General features: G+C 37.6%; 1 protein-coding gene across 2 annotated transcripts in view; it reads left to right on the top strand.

Annotated features, from left to right (window-relative positions):
* Positions 1-21,259, top strand: part of LOC126203376 (transmembrane protein 145-like) — a 98,583-nt gene that overhangs the window by 64,355 nt on the left and 12,969 nt on the right. For both annotated transcript variants that reach the window (XM_049937673.1, XM_049937672.1), the window contains exons 9-10: positions 20,652-20,824; positions 21,102-21,222. In XM_049937673.1, coding sequence (XP_049793630.1) covers positions 20,652-20,824; positions 21,102-21,222 — 294 coding nt within the window. The remainder of the gene's footprint in view (positions 1-20,651; positions 20,825-21,101; positions 21,223-21,259) is intronic.

Raw genomic sequence — 21,259 nt, 5'->3', positions numbered from 1 at the left:
CATTTGACAGGCATCACCTGAAGATGACAGCAAGGCACACTGTTGAAACATCATGTTAAGTAAATGACAGTACCTGACTGCACACTTGAGAGCAATACCAACAGCTGATTTACTGGCAAGGCTTAAGAACACATGAGTCTACTTTCATGCTCAAAAACCAATAGAGCAACTTGCAGCAAATGTGTGGTAAGCACTTACTCATTCATTCATTCATGACCTTTGGCAAAACAAAAACTATGGAGACTCTACATATGTATGATGAACAGTGCTCTCCTCAAACCTGCAAAACACTTCTTGGAAGCCTCCCCTGTAGTTTTCCTCTTCCCACATACAAATACATATTTAAATATATCGTAAAGTTTCATTATTCCTTCTTAAGCAAAGCAAAAATTTTTTCTCCTGTGTCCACTTATTAGTCAATGCAACAACCATTACTCTATACTCCCACTAATGTCAAAACTCCATAAAAAGGAAAAACTTTTGGACTGTTCATGCTCCTCACATACGTTTTTACAATCATAAATGCTGTTTTTCCTTATCTTATTTTTATATCCATTTAAAGTTAAAAAAGCTTGCTTTTGTCACATCATCTTCCTTCTGCCTTTTCACTCAGCTTTACTGCTTTTCCATCCTCAGTATATAAAACCAGTTCTACCTGTGTGTGTTTTTACAACAGTCACTCTTAGAAACATTATCCAAAATAAATCTGTCATGGATTTCTCCTTTCTAATATATAACTTTTCAAAGTTCTTGCCCTTGCAAAGGTTCCACCAACCACACAAATTCAAGAGGAACTCCTTTTTCACACAGATAAAAACGGGCCTAAGACTATCCTTGTAAAGCATGTTATGTATGCTGTGTGTTGTATATTTTGATATATTGATTTGCACTGTATTACCTTGACAGATCCTATATCATTGTGAGATGACCTCTGGATGAATGAAGAAATAAATTAAAAAAATAAGGAGCACTATAACAATTCCCTAATAACTACTATTACACCAACTTCTTTCTAGTAAATGCACTGTACACAAAGGAACATATGAAATTGCTGTTAGCTGATTTCTTTAATTTACAGACAAACAACAAATCATATTTCATATTTCCAAGGAAAATAATCATCTTTATACAGTACAATGACCTTTAAACAACCTTGTATTTCCACTTCAGTTACATATAATTTGAGAGTAAAAAGAAAATGAAAAATAGTTACTTTCCACTATACTGCTCCTCCTTACATATGATTTTATCCATATATGACTTATTTTTCTAAGGCTCTCACTACTGTGAAACATATTCACACAATTAAACAATAGGAAGTCCAGGTTGGAGTATCAACAATATTATCAAAGGATGGACTTACTCATCGTAAGGACGACAAATTGACTTGCAATTAGGCACAGTGAAAGGACTGTTACACACACACACACACACACACACACACACACACCACGACCACTCTCTCCTGGTCACATTGGGCACAGTGGCTGGAGAGTGGTCAGGTCATGTATGCCTGACATTTGGTTGCTTGTGCTGTGCTAGATTAATACCATTTTTTTTGAATAAGTTTAGATTCACTCTGTTTTGTGGGGGAATGTCACTGAGGTTCTAAAACAACTGAACTGGAAGACTCTTGAAGATAGACATAAACTATTCTGAGAAACTCTACTAACGAAGTTTCAAAAACTGGCTTTAATGATGATTCTATGAATGTACTACAATCCCCTATGTACTGCTCACAGAGGGATCATGAGGATAAGATTAGAATAACTACAGCATACACAGAGGCATTCAAACAATCATTCTTCCCATGCTCCATAAGTGATTGGAATGGGAAAAACCCCTAATAGCTGGTGCAACAGGTTGTATCCTCTGACATGGACTTGACGGTGGTTTGCAGAGTATAGATGTAGATGTAGGTGTGGATAGAGCCAGTCACTTTCAAGTATAATCTGTGGCCTCACACTTGTACCACTAACATGTCTTGCAAAAATTCTTATATTTCTGATCCAGAGGTTTATGAAACTTCTAACTGATTTTGGCACAGTTTCATCCAGTAATATCCCTCACATATGAAATGTTGCAGGTTCCTCTTCTTTTAACTTTTCTCATAATCCTTCATTACTGAGGCCAAGAGTAACACTGTTTCTCTTCCACCAATCCTTCCTACTAAAACTGGCTGAAAGAGGTTTCCATTTTCATAATCTTCTCCAGTTTACTTCCTGTTATTCACTATTAACCAGCATGCTCATTTCACAGGTTTGTCTCTTACTGTAGGTTTATTTACAAATTGCTTTGCATCTTCCTCCCCTGGGTGTTAAAACTGAATGTCCTTAATAATATACAAACTCTCAACATGTTCAGTGGCTGTGTTCCTCATTAATAATGCACAACACTACTTTATTTCTGTGACCACTAATAGTTGCTGATACATAAGGAAATTTTTTAAAATAATTATGCAACCCTTATTGAGTCTTCTCTGAGTTCTCATATTTTCACCCACTTGAAAATTTGGTACAGTACTTCAACTATGCCTCTCCTGATAACCTTAAGCCCTTCATTTTAAATTATTTATAACAGTTTTAACTACTAAGATATTGTTGTTTTACTCTATCCAGGACCAATCAGTCTGCCTTAGGATATTCTCCCCATCATACTTAATGCCCACAGGTCCCTTTGGCACAATTTCAGTGGTTGTTGTGGTCTTCAGTCCAAAGACTGGTTTGATGCAGCTCTCCATGCTACTCTATCCTGTGCAAGCCTCTTTATCTCTGAGTAACTGCTGTAACCTACATCCCTCTGGATCTTCTTACTGTATTCATCTCTTGGACTTCTTCTACAATTTCTAGCCCACACGCTTCCCTTCAGTACTAAATTGATGATCCTTTGATGCCTTAGAATGTGTCCAACCAACTGATCCCTTCTTTTGGTCAGGTTGTACCACCAATTTCTCTTCTCCCCAATTCTATTCAGTATCTCCTCATTAGTTATGTGATATACCCATCTTATCTTCAGCATTCTTCTGGAGCACTACATTTCAAAAACTTCTATTCTCTTCTTATCTAAGCCATTTATCATCCAGAGTGACAGACAGAATTGGCCATATATTGCGCAAACATGGCGTAAAGACAATTTTCAAACCAACAAATAAGATCAGAGCATGTCTTTGATTGGCAAAGAAGAAAAAGGACCCACTTGAGTGTCGGGAATGTACTGCATACCATGCACATGCAGAAAAGTTTATGTCGGAATGACTGGATGATCAATCAACACCATGGTAAAAGAAAATACTCAACATTGCAAGTTGGGGAAAGTGGAGAAATTGGCCATGGCAGAGCATGCACTGTGTGAGACCGATAACATAGTAAAATTCGCCAACATGGAAGTTCTGGCTGTAGAGAAGCACTATCACAGCTGCTTGTTCAGAGAAACTATAGAAATACAAACACATGGGAATAGCTTCAACAAGAAAGAAGAAAGCTTTGAGGTAAACAGATCCTTGCTTCCCCGTGCTGCAGTGAATGACCATTGCAGGTAGCAAGAGGAGAACCACACCAGAAATGACAGCAGAGAAGCCCTCAGACTTTGGCGTGCCAGGTACATATAGTCTGCGGCTGTGAGCTTGATTCCAGTTCACCACCAGCAATGGAGAGTGAAGCTTTGACAATTCCAGCTACTCATGCTGGCAAAATGTCAGTCAAATCATCAGAGGAACATCAGCTGAAGAAGCCAAGATAGAAGCCAGTAGTCAATTAGTCAACAAGTGTCTGTGAAAGCCTTAACAGTTTTGTAAATTGTAAATAGCCTTTCACTCCCAGTATTTTACCCCTGCCATTTTTAGAATTTGAAAGGGAGTATGCCAGTCAATACTGTCAAAAGCTTTCTCTAAGTCTACAAAAGCTATAAAGATATTTTTGCCTTTCTTTAACATATCTTCTAAGATAAGTTATAGAGTCAGTATTGCTTCACGTGTTCCTAAATTTCTCTGGAATCCAAACTGATCTTTCCCAAGGTTGACTTCTATGAGTTTTTCCATTCTTCTGTAAAGGATTCATGTTAGTATTTTGCAGCCATGACTTATTAAACTGATAGTTTGTAATTTTCACACCTGTCATTACTTGCTTTCTTTGGAATTGGTATTATAATATTCTTCTTTAAGTCTGTATTTCACATGTCTCATACATCTTGCTCACCAGATGGAAGAGTTTTGTCATGGATGGCTCTCCAAGGCTATCAATAGCTATAACAGAATGTTGTCTACTCCTCAGGCCTTGGTCAAACATAAGTTTTCAGTGCTTTCCCAAATTCTTCATGCAGTATCATATCGCCCTTCTCATCTTCTTCTATGTCCTCTTCCACATAATATTTCCCTCAAGTGCATCTTCCTTGTATAGCCCTCTATATACTCATTCCACCTTTCTGCTTTTCCTTCTTTGCTTAGGACTGGTTTTCCATCTGACCACATGATATTCATCCAGGTGACTCTCTTTCTCCAAAGGTCTCTTTAATTTTCCTGTAGGCAGTATCTATCTTACCAAGAGTGATATATGCTTCTATGTCCTTGCATTTGCCCTCTATCCATTCCTGTTTAGCCATTTTGCACTACCTGTCAACCTAGTTTTTAAGACGTTTGTGTTTGCTTTCACCTGCTTCATTTAATAAATTATTATATTTTCTCCTTCTGTCAATTAAATTCAAAATCTCTGGTGTTACCCAAGGGTTTCTACTAGACCTCATCTTTCTACCTACTTGGTCCTCTGCTGCATTCCCTATTTCATCTCTCAAAGCTACCCATTCTTTTTCTATCGTATTCCTTTCCCCTTTTCTTGTCAATCATTCACTAATGCTCCCTCTGAAACCCTCTACAACTTTTGGTTCTTTCAGTTTATCTAGGTCCCATCTCCTTAATTTCTGCCTTTTTGCTGATTCTTCAGTTTTAATCCATGGTTCATAACCAATGGGGCAATGGCCTTGCCACAGTGGATGCACCGGTTCCTGTCAGATCACCAAAGTTAAGTGCTGTCGGGTGTGCCCAGCACTTGGATGGGTGAGCATCCGGCCTGCTATGCACTGTTGTCATTTATCGGGGTGCACTCAGCCTCGTGATGCCAATTGAGGAACTACTCGACTGAATAGTAGTGGCTATGGTCAAAGAAAACCATTATAATGACCCGTAGAGCAGTATGCTGACCACGTGCTCTTCCTGTCCGCATCTACAGCTGAGTATGACACGGTGGTAGGATGGTTCCGATGGGCCACTTGTGGCCTGAAGATGGAGTGCTTCATACCCAATAAACTGTGGTCAGAGCCCACATCTGGCCCTGGAAATTTAAAATATGATTCCTAATTCTCTGCCTAATCTGAAGCCTTCCAGTGTCTCCAGGTCTCTTCCACATATACAATTATTTCTCGTGATTCTTAAGCCAAGTGTTAGCTATGACTAAATTATGCTCTGTGCAAAATTCTACCAGACAGATCGCTCTTTCATACCTTTCCCCCAGTCCATAATCACCTACTGCTTTTCCTTCTCTTCCTTTTTCTACTATTGAATTCCAGTCCCCCATGACTATTAAATTTTCAGCTCTCTCTTTTATCTCATCATACATTTTCTCAATCTCCTCCTCATCTGTGGAGCTAATTGGTATATAAACTTGTGCTATTGTGGTGGGTGTGGGTTTCATGCCTATCTTGGCTACAATAATGCATTCACTATGCTATTCATAGTAGCTTATGCACATTCCTATTTTTTCATTCATTATTAAACCTACTCCTGCATTACCCCTGTTTCAATGTTATCAGGAGGTAAATCATTCAATATCATTTCAAATGCTTGAAGATATTTCACTCACATTGTATGTCTCAAATTGCAGTATATTCTAAATAGCCTCTCCAGTTCAGATATTATGCATTCAGTAAGGTTCCTTGTAGGTGGAATTGTGAAATTACGATCTTGTGAAGAAAGCACCTCAGTCCCTCATTTTTTTTAAAAAATTTTGAGCAATAAATTGAATGTTGTTATCTGATAAAATTTTTAGTGGCTTGCCTCCATTAACAGAACAGTCATCTCTATGTATGTGCACAACCAGTTTAGTGGCCACTTCCATGACAAAGTGCACCTTTGTTAGCTTTGACCACAGCACATTTCTCCCTATCCTCAGTGAAGAGGTCTATACAAAACTACTGTGATGAAGTTCCATGCTTGATTTGACATGATACAGTAACAGGGGTACTCTACTTCACTTGTTCCGACATAAACCTTGAGGCAAGCTCCCACTATTAATAATAATAATAATAATAATAATAATTTTATTGTCTTTAAGCCATTACAGCAATAGACAAAGTCATACATATAATACAATACAGTACAGTACATGCTATAAAAGGACAGAATTGTTAAGAACTTTACAGTTTAATATCACAGGTCATGAAATCCTTTACATTGTAGAATGGGTTTAAAACTAACCAGTCATAAAGTGTTTGTTTGTATTGTTGCTCTGGTAAATTTTGTATACCTTGTGGAAGTTTGTTAAATAATTTGTGGCCCATATGTTCATAACTGTTAACTGATTTTGACAGTCTGTGGTAGGGCGTATAGATAGAGCTGTTTGTCCTAGTGCTGTAACAATGTATATTTGCCCTGCGTTTTACTTTAGGTAAGTTCTTTTTTGTGTAGATTAAAACATAATAAATATATAGGTTTATTACTGTCATGATTTTTTGTTGAGTAAACAGAGGTTTACAATGAGCCTTGTATGGTGAGCCTGTAATTATCCTAATAGCTTTCTTTTGCAGCAATAGTATATCATGCACACAAGTGGAGTTTCCCCATAAAATAATGCCATAGGATATGATGCTTTGGAAAAATGAGTAGTAAGATACTCTAACATAATTTTTAGGTACACAGTGCATTAATCGCCTTAACAAATAGATTACCCTAGACAATTTACCGCTAATATACTTAATATGTGGATTCCAAGAAAGTTTATCATCCAAATATACCCCCAAAAATTTAACACAACTAGGATCATCTGATGGAAACTTGTCTTTTAAACTAAATACCATCTGCTGGGTTTTGCTTTCATTAAGCAAGAACCCATTTGCTTTAAACCAGAGTGAAGCTTGCTCAATTGTCTCTGTAACACATGTTTTAAGGCTATTAAGATCATTACTGCTGTTCAGAAATGTTGTATCATCAGCATAGAGTACTGTTCTGGATTTGATAAATGATGGCAGGTCATTTATCATTATTAGGAAAAGGAAAGGGCCCAGCTCGGATCCCTGCAGAACACCTACCTCAACTTATTCTTCATATCTTTCTACTACCATCAGATCCTCTTGATCACCTACACACACACACACACACACACACACACACACACACACACACACATGCACACACACCAGAATAACAAAGTGTCTGACAGTGAAGCACAGTTCAGTGTGGAAGGGGGTGGTGTTGACAGTTTCCTGGTGTGTGAGTGCACAGTATGGCCATAGCAACAACAGCTGCACAATTCCTTACTGGATTTCCTTCTCATGCCACATTTTAATGTGCAATGTTGATTTCACTTTATACAATAGCCTTGTGGCTTAACAAATGCATTGCTGTGTAGAAAATGATAGTGTTCCTATTATTTTAATATCCCAACAAAAGCAACAAGAAGCACGCTGTATTTCACAATGAGCAGAATGATTCAAATTCAGTTGTTATATTCAATAGAAAAGGGGTGTTAAAATGGACCTAAATCATTCATCTAAACACATTAAAATAATATAAATAGCCTGAGTACTTACCAGTCACTGTAGTGTCCATATACAGACTCATACCTGTGCACAGGAGTATTCCTTAATCTGTGCCCAAATGTAGTACACACCATTCACCCAAAAATATGAAACACAGACATAAAATTAAAGATTAACTATGGAAAAGGGTAAATGCCACTCGTTCAGAATCACTTTCTTCCACAACAGTGTCATTATCTGAGCTGTGGCCAATGGAAGAGTCACTGGAATTGCCCAAGGATATGATTATATTTTCAGTATTACTTTCTACACTCAATTCACTTTCTGTGCTTTCTTAACAACTGTTTCTGTGTGACATGTAACATTACTCCACTCCTTTCAGATGATTTGTGCCATTGCTTCCTCTAACAGTCTTTGAACTTCTGCCACAGTGAGGATTTTGTAATTTGTTACCCGTGATGTTTAATCTGTGCCCAAATCATTTGAATGGCATTGAAGGGGCAATAGTATAGTGGAAGTCTAAGAGACCTGTGACCATATTCTTTAGCTTCCTCATCCAGAACATACTGCTGAAATGGTCTTTTTTTCTTTTGTTTCCTCCATAGTGTCCATGAGCTCTGTCTCACATAAATGATCCTGAATTTTCACATTGTGTTGTTTCAGTCATTCAACAATGTTGGCTTTTTCCATTGCCATCGTCGGAGCTTTATCTTTAATGAGTGAGTGGTATGGGGCATTATAAATTACAATGGCAGACAGACAATTTAAGTTTTCCAATAGCTGCCCCTTGAACCACTTCAGAGAACTGTCATGGTTCATCTCCTTGTGGTAGTCACTTATTTATCACAATAAGCACTTCAGAGAACTTTCATGGTTCATCTCCTTGTGGTAGCCACTTATTTATCACAATCTGTAGACAAGGAGACAGTTAAGTACAAAACCAGCTGCAATTCCAGCATTCAAGACAATAATTCTTGTGCCCTTTCCCCCGGGAACAGTAGAACTTTCACATGTGCTGTCATCTATCCAGTCTTTTCCAATGGAACAGCTAGTATTTATCCAAGTTTTGCCAAGCCATACAATGTCTCCAAACAGCACTTTAGCCATATTTTTTAAAAATCAACAATGTCATGCTATGATGTCACCTGTCTCCATTATAATTTCCTATCCATTAATTTTTTGCACCAAAAACTGAGGTCTCTGACAACTGTTAACATAGAACTGTTAACTGAATGACTCTACCTATCAAAGAGTAATGCACAGCTTTTTTATAATTGGATGTCCTTTTCTTTCGTAATATCCATGTATGTAATGACAAACATCATTTTGTTAAAAAGAGTCAAAATTTGTTAAATGTGGTTCTGTCCTCCCCTTTTTACAAGGCCTCTTCTTTTTACCAGATGTCCACAGTTGGATGAACCAGGATCTTCCTCTTCTGCACAGTATTTCTCTTTGCAAATTTTGATGATAGTATTTTTATGTATCTCAGATCATCTGCAGTTCTTTTGAATACCTTCATTAGAGGCAATGAGGTTGCACTATTGTCTCTCTCCTTCTCACACTGAGCACACAAACTCACATGTCTGACCATGCAAAAAATGAGCAAATCACGGAACTTTCCATTAACGATGCACACTTTTTTGTACACTTCCACTACAAGTTTAGGACATTCTACATTCTGTAGTGTAAAACAAACTCACCAAACAGAGGAACAAATGCACACAACAAAATGGTCCATAACTGTTTATGTTTCCACACATGAGCATCATCTGCAACTGGCTACAGTAGCTACTAGCTGCAGTAGAAGAGAGATTTGGCAACAGTGAATGCACAGTAGGTGCTGCCAAGTGCATTTTCTGATTGGCTGTTGCAATGGTAGCTGCCCTGTAAGCAACTAGATGTCCGTTGTTGTTGTTGTGGTCTTCAGTCCTGAGACTGGTTTGATGCAGCTCTCCATGCTACTCTATCCTGTGCAAGCTTCTTCATCTCCCAGTACCTACTGCAACCTACATCCTTCTGAATCTGCTTAGTGTATTCATCTCTTGGTCTCCCTCTACGATTTTTACCCTCCACGCTGCCCTCCAATACTCAGCTGGTGATTCCTTGATGCCTCAGAACATGCCCTACCAACCGATCCCTTCTTCTAGTCAAGTTGTGCCACAAACTTCTCTTCTCCCCAATCCTATTCAATACTTCCTCATTAGTTATGTGATCTACCCATCTAATCTTCAGCATTCTTCTGTAGCACCACATTTCGAAAGCTTCTATTCTCTTCTTATCTAAACTATTTATCGTCCACGTTTCACTTCCATACATGGCTACACTCCATACAAATACTTTCAGAAACGACTTCCTGACATTTAAATCTATACTCAATGTTAACAAATTTCTCTTCTTCAGAAATGCTTTCCTTCCCATTGCCAGTCTACATTTTATATCCTCTCTACTTCGACCATCATCAGTTATTTTGCTCCCCAAATAGCAACACTCCTTTACTACTTTAAGTCTCTCATTTCCTAATCTAATTCCCTCAGCATTACCTGATTTGATTCGACTACATTCCATTATCCTTGTTTTCCTTTTGTTGATGTTCATCTTATATCCTCCTTTCAAGACACTATCCATTCCACTCAACTGCTCTTCCAAGTCCTTTGCTGTCTCTGACAGAATTACAATGTCATCGGCAAACCTCAAAGTTTTTATTTCTTCTCCATGGATTTTAATACCTACTCCAAATTTTTCTTTTGTTTCCTTCACTGCTTGCTCAATATACAGATTGAATAACATCGGGGAGAGACTACAACCCTGTCTCACTCCCTTCCCAACCACTGCTTCCCTTGCATGTCCCTCGACTCTTATACTGCCATCTGGTTTCTGTACAAATTGTAAATAGCTTTTCGCTCCCTGTATTTTACCCCTGTCACCTTCAGAATTTGAAAGAGAGTATTCCAGTCAACATTGTCAAAAGCTTTCTCTAAGTGTACAAATGCTAGGAACGTAGGTTTGCCTTTCCTTAATCTAGCTTCTAAAATAACTCGTAGGGTCAGTATTGCCTTACATGTTCCGATATTTCTACGGAATTCAAACTGATCTTTCCCGAGGTCGGCTTCTACTAGTTTTTCCATTCGTCTGTAAAGAATTCGTGTTAGTATTTTGCAGCTGTGGCTTATTAAACTGATAGTTCGGTAAGTCTCACATCTGTCAACACCTGCTTTCTTTGGGATTGGAATTATGATATTCTTCTTGAAGTCTGAGGGTATTTCGCCTGTTTCATACATCTTGCTTGCCAGATGGTAGAGTTTTGTCAGGACTGGCTCTTCCAAGGCCGTCAGTAGTTCCAATGGAATGTTGTCTACTCCGGGGGCCTTGTTTTGACTCAGGTCTTTCAGTGCTCTGTCAAACTCTTCACGCAGTATTGTATCTCCCATTTCATCTTCATCTACATCCTCTTCTATTTCCATAATATTGTCCTCAAGTACATCGCCCTTGTATAGACCCTCTATATACTCCTTCCACCTTTCTGCTTTCCCTTCTTTGCTTAGAACTGGGTTTCCATCTGAGCTCTTGATGTTCATACAAGTGGTTCTCTTATCTCCAAAGGTCTCCTTAATTTTCCTGTAGGCAGTATCTATCTTACCCCTAGTGAGATAAGCCTCTACATCCTTACATTTGTCCTCTAGCCATCCCTGTTTAGCCATTTTGCACTTCCTATCGATCTCGTTTTTGAGACGTTTGTATTCCTTTTTGCCTGCTTCATTTACTGCATTTTTATATTTTCTCCTTTCATCAATTAAATTCAATATTTCTTCTGTTACCCAAGGATTTATACTAGCCCTCGTCTTTTTACCTACTTGATCCTCTGCTGCCTTCACTACTTCATCCCTCAAAGCTACCCATTCTTCTTCTACTGTATTTCTTTCCCCCATTCCTGTCAATTGTTCCCTTATGCTCTCCATGAAACTCTGAACAACCTCTGGTTCTTTCAGTTTATCCAGGTCCCATCTCCTTAAATTCCCACCTTTTTGCAGTTTCTTCAGTTTTAATCTACAGGTCATAACCAATAGATTGTGGTCAGAGTCCACATCTGCCCCTGGAAATGTCTTACAATTTAAAACCTGGTTCCTAAATCTCTGTCTTACCATTATATAATCTATCTGATACCTTTTAGTATCCCCAGGGTTCTTCCATGTATACAACCTTCTATCATGATTCTTAAACCAAGTGTTAGCTATGATTAAGTTGTGCTGTGTGCAAAATTCTACCAGGTGGCTTCCTCTTTCATTTCTTAGCCCCAACCCATATTCACCTACTACGTTTCCTTCTCTCCCTTTTCCTACACTCGAATTCCAGTCACCCATGACTATTAAATTTTCGTCTCCCTTCACTATCTGAATAATTTCTTTTATTTCATCATACATTTCTTCAATTTCTTCGTCATCTGCAGAGCTAGTTGGCATATAAACTTGTACTACTGTAGTAGGTGTGGGCTTCGTATCTATCTTGGCCACAATAATGCGTTCACTAAGCTGTTTGTAGTAGCTTACCCGCGTTCCTATTTTCCTATTCATTATTAAACCTACTCCTGCATTACCCCTATTTGACTTTGTGTTTATAACCCTGCAGTCACCTGACCAGAAGTCTTGTTCCTCCCACCACCGAACTTCACTAATTCCCACTATATCTAACTTTAACCTATCCATTTCCCTTTTCAAATTTTCTAACCTACCTGCCCGATTAAGGGACCTGACATTCCACGCTCCGATCCGTAGAATGCCAGTTTTCTTTCTCCTTATAACGATATCCTCTTGAGTAGTCCCCGCCCGGAGATCCGAATGGGGGACTATTTTACCTCCGGAATATTTTACCCAAGAGGACGCCATCATCATTTAATCATACAGTAAAGCTGCATGCCCTCGGGAAAAATTACGGCCGTAGTTTCCCCTTGCTTTCAGCCGTTCGCAGTACCAGCACAGCAAGGCCATTTTGGTTATTGTTACAAGGCCAGATCAGTCAATCATCCAGACTGTTGCCCTTGCAACTGCTAAAAAGGCTGCTGCCCCTCTTCAGGAACCACACGTTTGTCTGTTGTCTGGCCTCTCAACAGATACCCTTCCATTGTGGTTGTACCTACGGTACGGCTATCTGTATTGCTGAGGCACGCAAGCCTCCCCACCAACGGCAAGGTCCATGGTTCATGGGGGGGACTAGATGTCCATCACATTGTTATTCTGATCTGGGTATAATGTTTTCTTTTCTGTGATAGAATTCCTTCGCTCATATGAGGTAAGCAACCTACTGGTGAATGCTGTAGTTTTTTCTCCTCTTCATTTTCCAACTGATAAACCTACACTGCTGTTACATATCTACATGTGTCTATTATGACATCAAATATCTTTGACAGGCCAGGATGGCCTAATACTTTAGAAATTTGCAATACTTCCTTTTTCTTTTTCAAGTGCCTCCTGACATTCTTTTCCCAGTTCCGTTCCATTACTTTCATTAACAAACTTGCCACAGTTACACAGTTCAGGATTTCTTCTGATATATATTGGTTATAGATATGGACAATATGAGAAATCCTTTTTTTCTGTCTGGTGGGTCATGGATGAGGGGGGGGGGGGTGCATTTAGCTATTCTAGGACATAGAAATTTGAGTTTCACACAGCCAAAGTTTGCCTTTACAGTTTAATTGTGATATTTTTCTCCTCCAGTTTTTTCAGTACCAGCTGAACAGTATCTTGAAGAGAATAACACCCTCCATGCCAAACAGCGTGGATTCTGAACAATTTTGGTCATATGTTTTATGTTTGTTGTACTACATTTACAAGAAAGTTCAACAGTTTTATTTCTGGAGGAAGTAGTGAGGGACCCACAACGCACATAAAGAACATTAGTTCACTTTAGTAAAACGTTTTACTGTCAAATACTTAATTTGAATACAATCCCTGTCCACATTTAATTTCATTTTTATGTATTTACATTTTTTGCATGTAGATCGTCAAGCTGATGGCTTTTGCAAATGTCATACATAGGTTGAGTAGATCACTATAGATAGCACTTACATACAGTAATGGTACATACATTTGTCTTAGTATTCTAATTATACTACATGTTAGAAGAGAGTACAAGCAGATTAGAATTCACTGAGTGAATATAAACATTTTTTTACTAAGAAGGCTTTTAACTTCCTTTGAACAGCTTTGGTTCACAAGTTTTCAAAGCTTGTGGCAGCTTGTTGAACCATATCTACCCATTAATATAAAGACTAATGTTAGTTATGTTTAATTTTGTCCTCTGCCTGAAATAGTTTTCTTATTTCTAGTATCATAATTATGTGTATCACTGTACTTATTTATATCTAAAAACACAGATGATGTGACTTACCGAACGAAAGTGCTGGCAGGTCGATAGACACGCAAACAAAGACAAACATACACACGAAATTCAAGCTTTCGCAACAAACTGTTGCCTCATCAGGAAAGAGGGAAGGAGAGGGAAAGACGAAAGGACGAAACCCACATCCTTTCGTCTTTCCCTCTCCTTCCCTCTTTCCTGATGAGGCAACAGTTTGTTGCGAAAGCTTGAATTTCGTGTGTATGTTTGTGTTTGTTTGTGTGTCTATCGACCTGCCAGCACTTTTGTTCGGTAAGTCACATCATCTGTGTTTTTAGATATATTTTTCCCACGTGGAATGTTTCCCTCTATTATATTCATATCATTAAACTGTACTTATTTAGTTTGTTTTGACTATTCAGAATTAATGTAATAAGTTTATACAAATACAAGGAGTATACTGTTAGATATTTATAAAAGTTTCATGTCTGGAGTCTCTGGGCTTTAGTCCATGCATTAACCTAATGACTCTTTTCTGTAACACTAATATTCCATTCTGGTGTATGTCTGTTGCACAATCCCATGGTTCAATACCAGAATTCAGAAATGGATAAACTGTTCCATAGAGAACAAATTGGATTGGCACTATTTTTGCCAATTGGCTCATAAGATACAGGCTACTGCTGATTTTTTCACACACAGAAGTAATGTGGTTTACCTAACAGAGATTTTTGTGCAGGTGGACACCAAGAAATTTAATGTTATCTGTTTCTGATGATGTAATACCACAAATATTGTTTATTTCAGCTTCATGAGAACCAGTTGTTTTAAATGTTAGCAGCTGATTTTTACTGATGTTGGTTTTCAGACCCTGGTGTAGAAAATAGGTGGTTACTTCTGTCAAACTCAGCTGCAACTGAGTGTAATGCCTCCAATTCTTTTTCATAAAATAACAGGGAGCTGTCATCAGCATAGATTATTAGATGTGAGTTGAAACATTGTGTCAAGTCATTGACATCAACCAAGAAGAGAAAGAGACCAAGGATCAATCCATGTGGTACCCCCTGGATTACTATATCTCCAGAAGATTGGAAATCTATTACCTTATTACCTATTTTACATGAAAGTTTAGTACACTGTTTGCTATTTGTCAAGTATGTGGTCAGTAATTGCATAGATGAGTCCTCAATGTTGTAAGCCTTCAATTTCTTGATGAGCAACCCATGGTTGACTGAGTTGAAAGCCTTGGAAAGATCTGAGAATATGGTAGCTTTCTTCATACCTTGGTCGAGGAGAGTGTACACTTTATGGAGAAATTCAGCAACTGCAGTCCAGAATGAGATTTTCACTCTGCAGCGGAGTGTGCACTGATATGAAACTTCCTGGCAGATTAAAACTGTGTGCCAGACCGAGACTCAAACTTGGGACCATCGCCTTTCGCAGGCAAGTGCTCTACCATCTGAGCTACCCAAGCACAACTCACGCCCCATCCTCACAGCTTTGCTTCTGCCAGTATTTCGTCTTCTAGCTTCCAAACTTTACAGAAGCTCTCTTGCAAACCTTGCAGAACTAGCACTCCTGAAAGAAAGGATATTGTGGAGACATGGCTTATCTACAGCCTGGGGGATGTTCCCAGAATGAGATTTTCACTCTGCATTGGAGTGTGCACTGATATGAAACTTCCTGGCAGATTAAAACAGTTGTAATCTGCCAGGAAGTTTCATATCAGCGCACACTCTGCTGCAGTGTGAAAATCTCATTCTGGAAACATCCCCCAGGCTGTGGATGAATTTCTCATCAACTATCACTAGCACTATAGCACACGTTGAAATATGAACCTGATACACACAATTGGAATATAAGGAACTGAAGTAATTGGCATGTAGACATGGCCCCTTATCTAGGATTCTGAGTAGAGTTCTGTATTTTGGCATAATGTTCTTATAAAAGCAAATAGAAGACACAAAGAAAGAAACTGATAATGTTTAAAAATTCAAAAGTGATTTAAAAGTGTATCTTTTTAGTTTCTTCTTTTACAAATATCTGATTTTATCTATTCTGAATAACTTGTAAACACATTTTGGCTTTATGAAAAGTTGGAAATGCCCAATGTGAAGAGGCTTCTATGCTCACAGTATGTAGGTAGCTGTTATGCTCTGAGAATTGTCACAGTAATCATATACAAGGTCTTTTCAAAAAACTCTGCAACTTTCTCCACAAAATTTTTCTGCATTTATCTTGTACTTATTGAGCATGATCTCCTTTGAAACACTCTCGTCCACAATTGATACACCACTCCCAATGCCGTTTCCACTTTCAGAAGCAGTCTTAGTAGGCCTCTTGTGAAGCACCATCTGCAAATTTTCTTTTATCTTGTCTGTTGTTGCAAATCTTCATCCTGTCAATTGGGTTTTCAACTTCGGAAGTTAAAAAAAAAAAAAAAAGAGTCCACAGGGACCAAGTCAGGAGAGTACAGAGGATGAGGCAGCACAGTGATTTTGTTTTTTGGGGCAATAGTTACTCACTAACTGAATGTGCATCTGCATTATCATGATGCGAGAGCCACAAAATTGTCTCACCACTTTTCCGGCTGTTTTCTTCTCACATTTTCTCCCAGTCATTACAATATGTCCTGATAGTGCCACTGATTAACTTTTCCCCCTGTGACGTAAATTTGTGATTAACTGATCCTTCGAAGTCAAGGAAAACTATCAGCATAGCTTTGACATTTGAGTTGAATGAATTGCATAAAGTAAACACATCGTCGCTAATTGATTCCTCAAGTATAAAAATTGGAAAACGCAAGAAGATATGTGTTTTAGGGGATAGTCATGCCTGGGGAATTTCCACAGTGTTAATGGAAAAATACAACTTCAAGGCATCTGGATCTGTGAGCCTGGGGCCCCATTACGAGAACTAACAAACCTAACAAAATCTAATGAAGTAACTAGCTTCAAAGGGTGATTTTGTTGTATCCAAGGTTCTCAGGTGTCCAGCCGATCGTCTTATGAGTTATATGCAGTTGTAAAACCCCTTTTCAAGAAAGGTGACAAAACCGAAGTCACAAATTACAGGCCAATTTCCCTCCTAACATCCTTTTCTAAGATACTGGAAAAGCTTATGTATTTGAGAATTTTGGAACATCTAAATAAATATAACATTCTCATCAAAAGTCAATTTGGATTCTAGAAGGGATGGTCAACTGAACAAGCAATTTATGCTTTCACAAATAAAGTTCTGGAATCAATTAATGACAAAATGGTAACAATTGGATTATTTGGTGACTTGTCAAAAGCGTTCAACACTGTGACCCACCAAATCCTACTACAGAAAGCAGACCTATTAGGAATAAGTGGCTTAGCAAATAAGTGGTTAGAATCATACCGCAAAGATAGGAAGCAGAAAGTAGTAGTAGATGGTAGCGATGAGATCCATAGTGACCTGGTCTCATCTGAATGGAGAACCATTAAATGTGGAGTGCCCGAAGGATCCATTCTTGGTCCTCTACTATTCCTCATATTTATGAATGACCTACCTTAATGTACAATGTTACAGTGCTTTTTTACCATTTTTGCAGATGACACCAACATTGTGATTAATGGTCATACATGTGAAGATCTTCAAGGATCTGTTAAGAATATTCTTACTGATTTAATGAAATGGTTTAGCTTCAATGGACTCCCGTTGAACTTTAATAAGACTAATTATATTCAGTTCACTGCAAGTGCTAAAACGGAGGAACTTTAAGCTGTGAAATGTGGAACAGAGTCAATAGAAAGAGTTGAATCAACAAAGTTTTTAGGCATTTTAATTGACTCCAGAGTAAACTGGTCTCATCATATAACAAATCGTCAGAAGAGACTCAGCTCATTGATTTTTACCCAATGTGTTCTCTCTGAGAGTGGAAACATACACACAATGAAAGTAGAATACTATGGATATTTCCATTCTCTTATAACATATGGTATTATATTTTGGGGAAACCAAACACTAGCAAAGAAAATACTCTTGGCCCAGAAATGTGTTATTAGAATAATGAGTGGCATAGACTCCAGATGTAGTTATAGAAACCTTTCCTGGAAACTAAAAATTCTTACTGTCGTTTCCCAGTATGTATTTTCTCTTATGGGGTTCATCAACAAAAATGTTGAATTTCATAAAATAAATAGTGAATACCATGGACATATCCACCAGGAGAAAGCATGATTTCCACAATGAATGTAAAAACCTGACCATGGTGCAAAAGGGTGGGCAGTTCTCTGGTGCAAAAGTTTTTAATGCTCTCCCTCCAGATATTAAAAACAAATTTGATAACCATTCCTCCTTTAGGGCGCATCGGAAGCAATTTCTACTGGAAAGGTCATTTTACAGTTTATATGAGTATTTTAGCCACAATGATAAAACCACCTAGGTCTGTGGACCAGATATTTTGAGTGTGATACACCATAGTTTAAGTAATGATGTAGGTACCATACCCATGTTACATTCATAGTAATTTTCACTGGTGTTTAATTTGTTTTCACTTTCTATGTCTAATGTTTGGTGTAATCTGTCACTCTTACCACATATGTGTATACCAACATTCAAACATGTAGTATTACTTTTGTGTGTTTGAGTGCTTTACTACTACCTTTGTATTGATTGTTTACTGACACTATATCCTTTTGACTTTATCACAGTTGGATTAATGCAGTAAGAAATAAATAAATAAAACAAATAAATAAATAAATAAATAAATAAATGAATAAATAAATAAATGACCTGACCAGATGAGCTGTTTTTAGTCTTGGAGAACCTTTCCCAACCCATTCTGAAGATTGAACCATAGTCTCAACATAATAATCATAGACACATGTCTCATAACCAGGAATGGTTCTCTTACAGAACACCTTGTTCTCATTTGCATGATACTACAGCTCTTCACAGATTGTGAGGCAAAGATCTTTCTGGTCTTTACTCATGAGCTGTGGGATGAACTTGGAGACAACACAATGCATTCCAAGATGCTGTGTCAGGATTTCATAACATGATCTAACAAATGTTACACTCTTCTTCAGTCTCTTGGACAGTCAGTCTGCAATTGGCATGCACAATTTCATTGATGTTCCTGACATGAGCAGTGTCAGTAGATGCTGAAGCGCATCCTGAATGAGGGTCTCCTGTCTGGCCATTTTTAAACAGAGCAAACCGTTCATAACACTGGCTATGGTTTATTGTATTGTATTGTATTGTATTTTATTAATCTGGGCGATCATAGTACTGTACAGTTGTACATATGATATTGGACATGTCAAGAGAGCATATTTACAAATAATTTTTACATTATTTTGTAGTGAGGAAATTATCTATCTTAAACAAAACAGTCAATACAAATCATAGAATTGTACAGTTGTTCATATGATATTGGACAGGTCAAGAGAACATATTTGCAAGTACTTTTTAATAAATTGATTTTACATTATTTAAGTGTTTTACATTATTTAAGTATTCATCACCATAAGCTTCCTGCACCATATGTCTCTGTGGAGGTTTCCTTGAGTTTCATGCAAAATTCAATGCAGGCACTCTGCTCCTCTAACTCTGTCATCTCAAAATTCACAAACTGCATGTCACAATGCTCTATTCAGTACAGCACTAAACAATAACTAACAGACATACAACAATCAAATAACAGGAAACAACAGAAAATCCAGGATGGAATGTAACAATATTGAGAAGGAAAGTTGCTACTCACCATATAGGAGAGATGCTGAGTTGCAATACACGACTCAACATCTCTGCTATATGAATATAATAATCGCTTGTTTCAGTTCTTTGATCCAGGAAAAGTCTTGTACTTGTATGAATCCCCTGCAGGGTACAGACTCATAATGTTACAAATCTGTGCCTGAGGAATGTTTGTCTACTCCATTGTTTTCACAGTAAAATATAATCCTGCAAAAGTTGCTTTCTATTATCCACTTAATATGAACTACAGTGGAACTTCGAGCATTACACATTAAATGCAGGCATGTGAAGGGATGCCAACTGCATTTCACTCTAACACATAACTGGCATGAAATTATGCTCTGACACTTTTGCAACAGACCTCATAAATAAAAAGCAAGTAATAGATGAAAAACAGCAGTCACTTGTGATAATTGAGGAAGCAGCATTGTTTCTTAAAATAGCAGCTTTCCTTTCAATATTATTACATTCACTAGTGTCACAAATAACTACATACAGAAAATACCAGTTTAAAATTAAAAGAATTATTAAAGGTGTAACACAAAATGTAAACACAACTATTACAGAATTTGTTTCTCACAACCACATCTTCCTTTTTGTATTAGCTTATTTCATTCTTCGTTCTCAAAGGTTCTTCTTTACAATGTGATCAACAAAACATGATAAACATATTGCTCAAAATAATTTCTTGAATCTTTTCAGTGCTTGAGAAAAAAAGCACAACCTTGAACTTTCATGATGAACTTTTCATAAAATCAGTTTTCTCAGATGAAAGGTAAATGAAGTAATTTAACTAAGTACCCAACAATCTTACACTATATTTCACAGTTTATAATTGCTTGTTTCAGTTCTTTGATCCAGGAAAAGTCTTGTACTTGTATGAATCCCCTGCTGGGTATGGACTCATCATGTTACGCATTTGTGCCTGGGGAATGTTTGTCTACTCCATTGTTTTCACAGTAAAATATAATCCTGCAAAAGTTACATTCTATTATCCACTTAATATGATTGGAACTTTATGGTAAGTAGAAAATTAAAGACAGATAGATAATGTTTTACAGTAAACTGCAATACAATGATTACGTGTTTGATGTTAATTCATGTATGAAGCTAAACAGTTCACTTTTCTTTTTATAATATCAGAATTGTATTTAATTAGTGATGTTGGAACACTATAGTTGATGTTTTTTGGCTTATTTGCCCAAAAGTAAGCCAGTTAAATTACTATATTTTGATAGCTAAAAAAATATGTTATAGATTGACATTACCAGCTCTTACTTCAAATTTTATGCCAATAGGTTTGTCTCTGGCCCTGTATTCATTCTGGCAGCAAACAGCCTCATCGATAAATGGGTACGAGAGAGTGTTGTCTGCGGTGTTCTACATTTTGTTGCCCTCTTAGGACACGTTCTCTTCTTGGTCAGTGTTTCATTTTTATTAATTTCTGCTACATTCT

The sequence above is a fragment of the Schistocerca nitens genome, chromosome 9, assembly GCF_023898315.1.
Source record: "Schistocerca nitens isolate TAMUIC-IGC-003100 chromosome 9, iqSchNite1.1, whole genome shotgun sequence".
Lineage (NCBI taxonomy): Eukaryota > Metazoa > Arthropoda > Insecta > Orthoptera > Acrididae > Schistocerca > Schistocerca nitens.
Note: the sequence above shows the minus strand (reverse complement) of the source record. Positions and strands in the feature narration are given on the sequence as shown.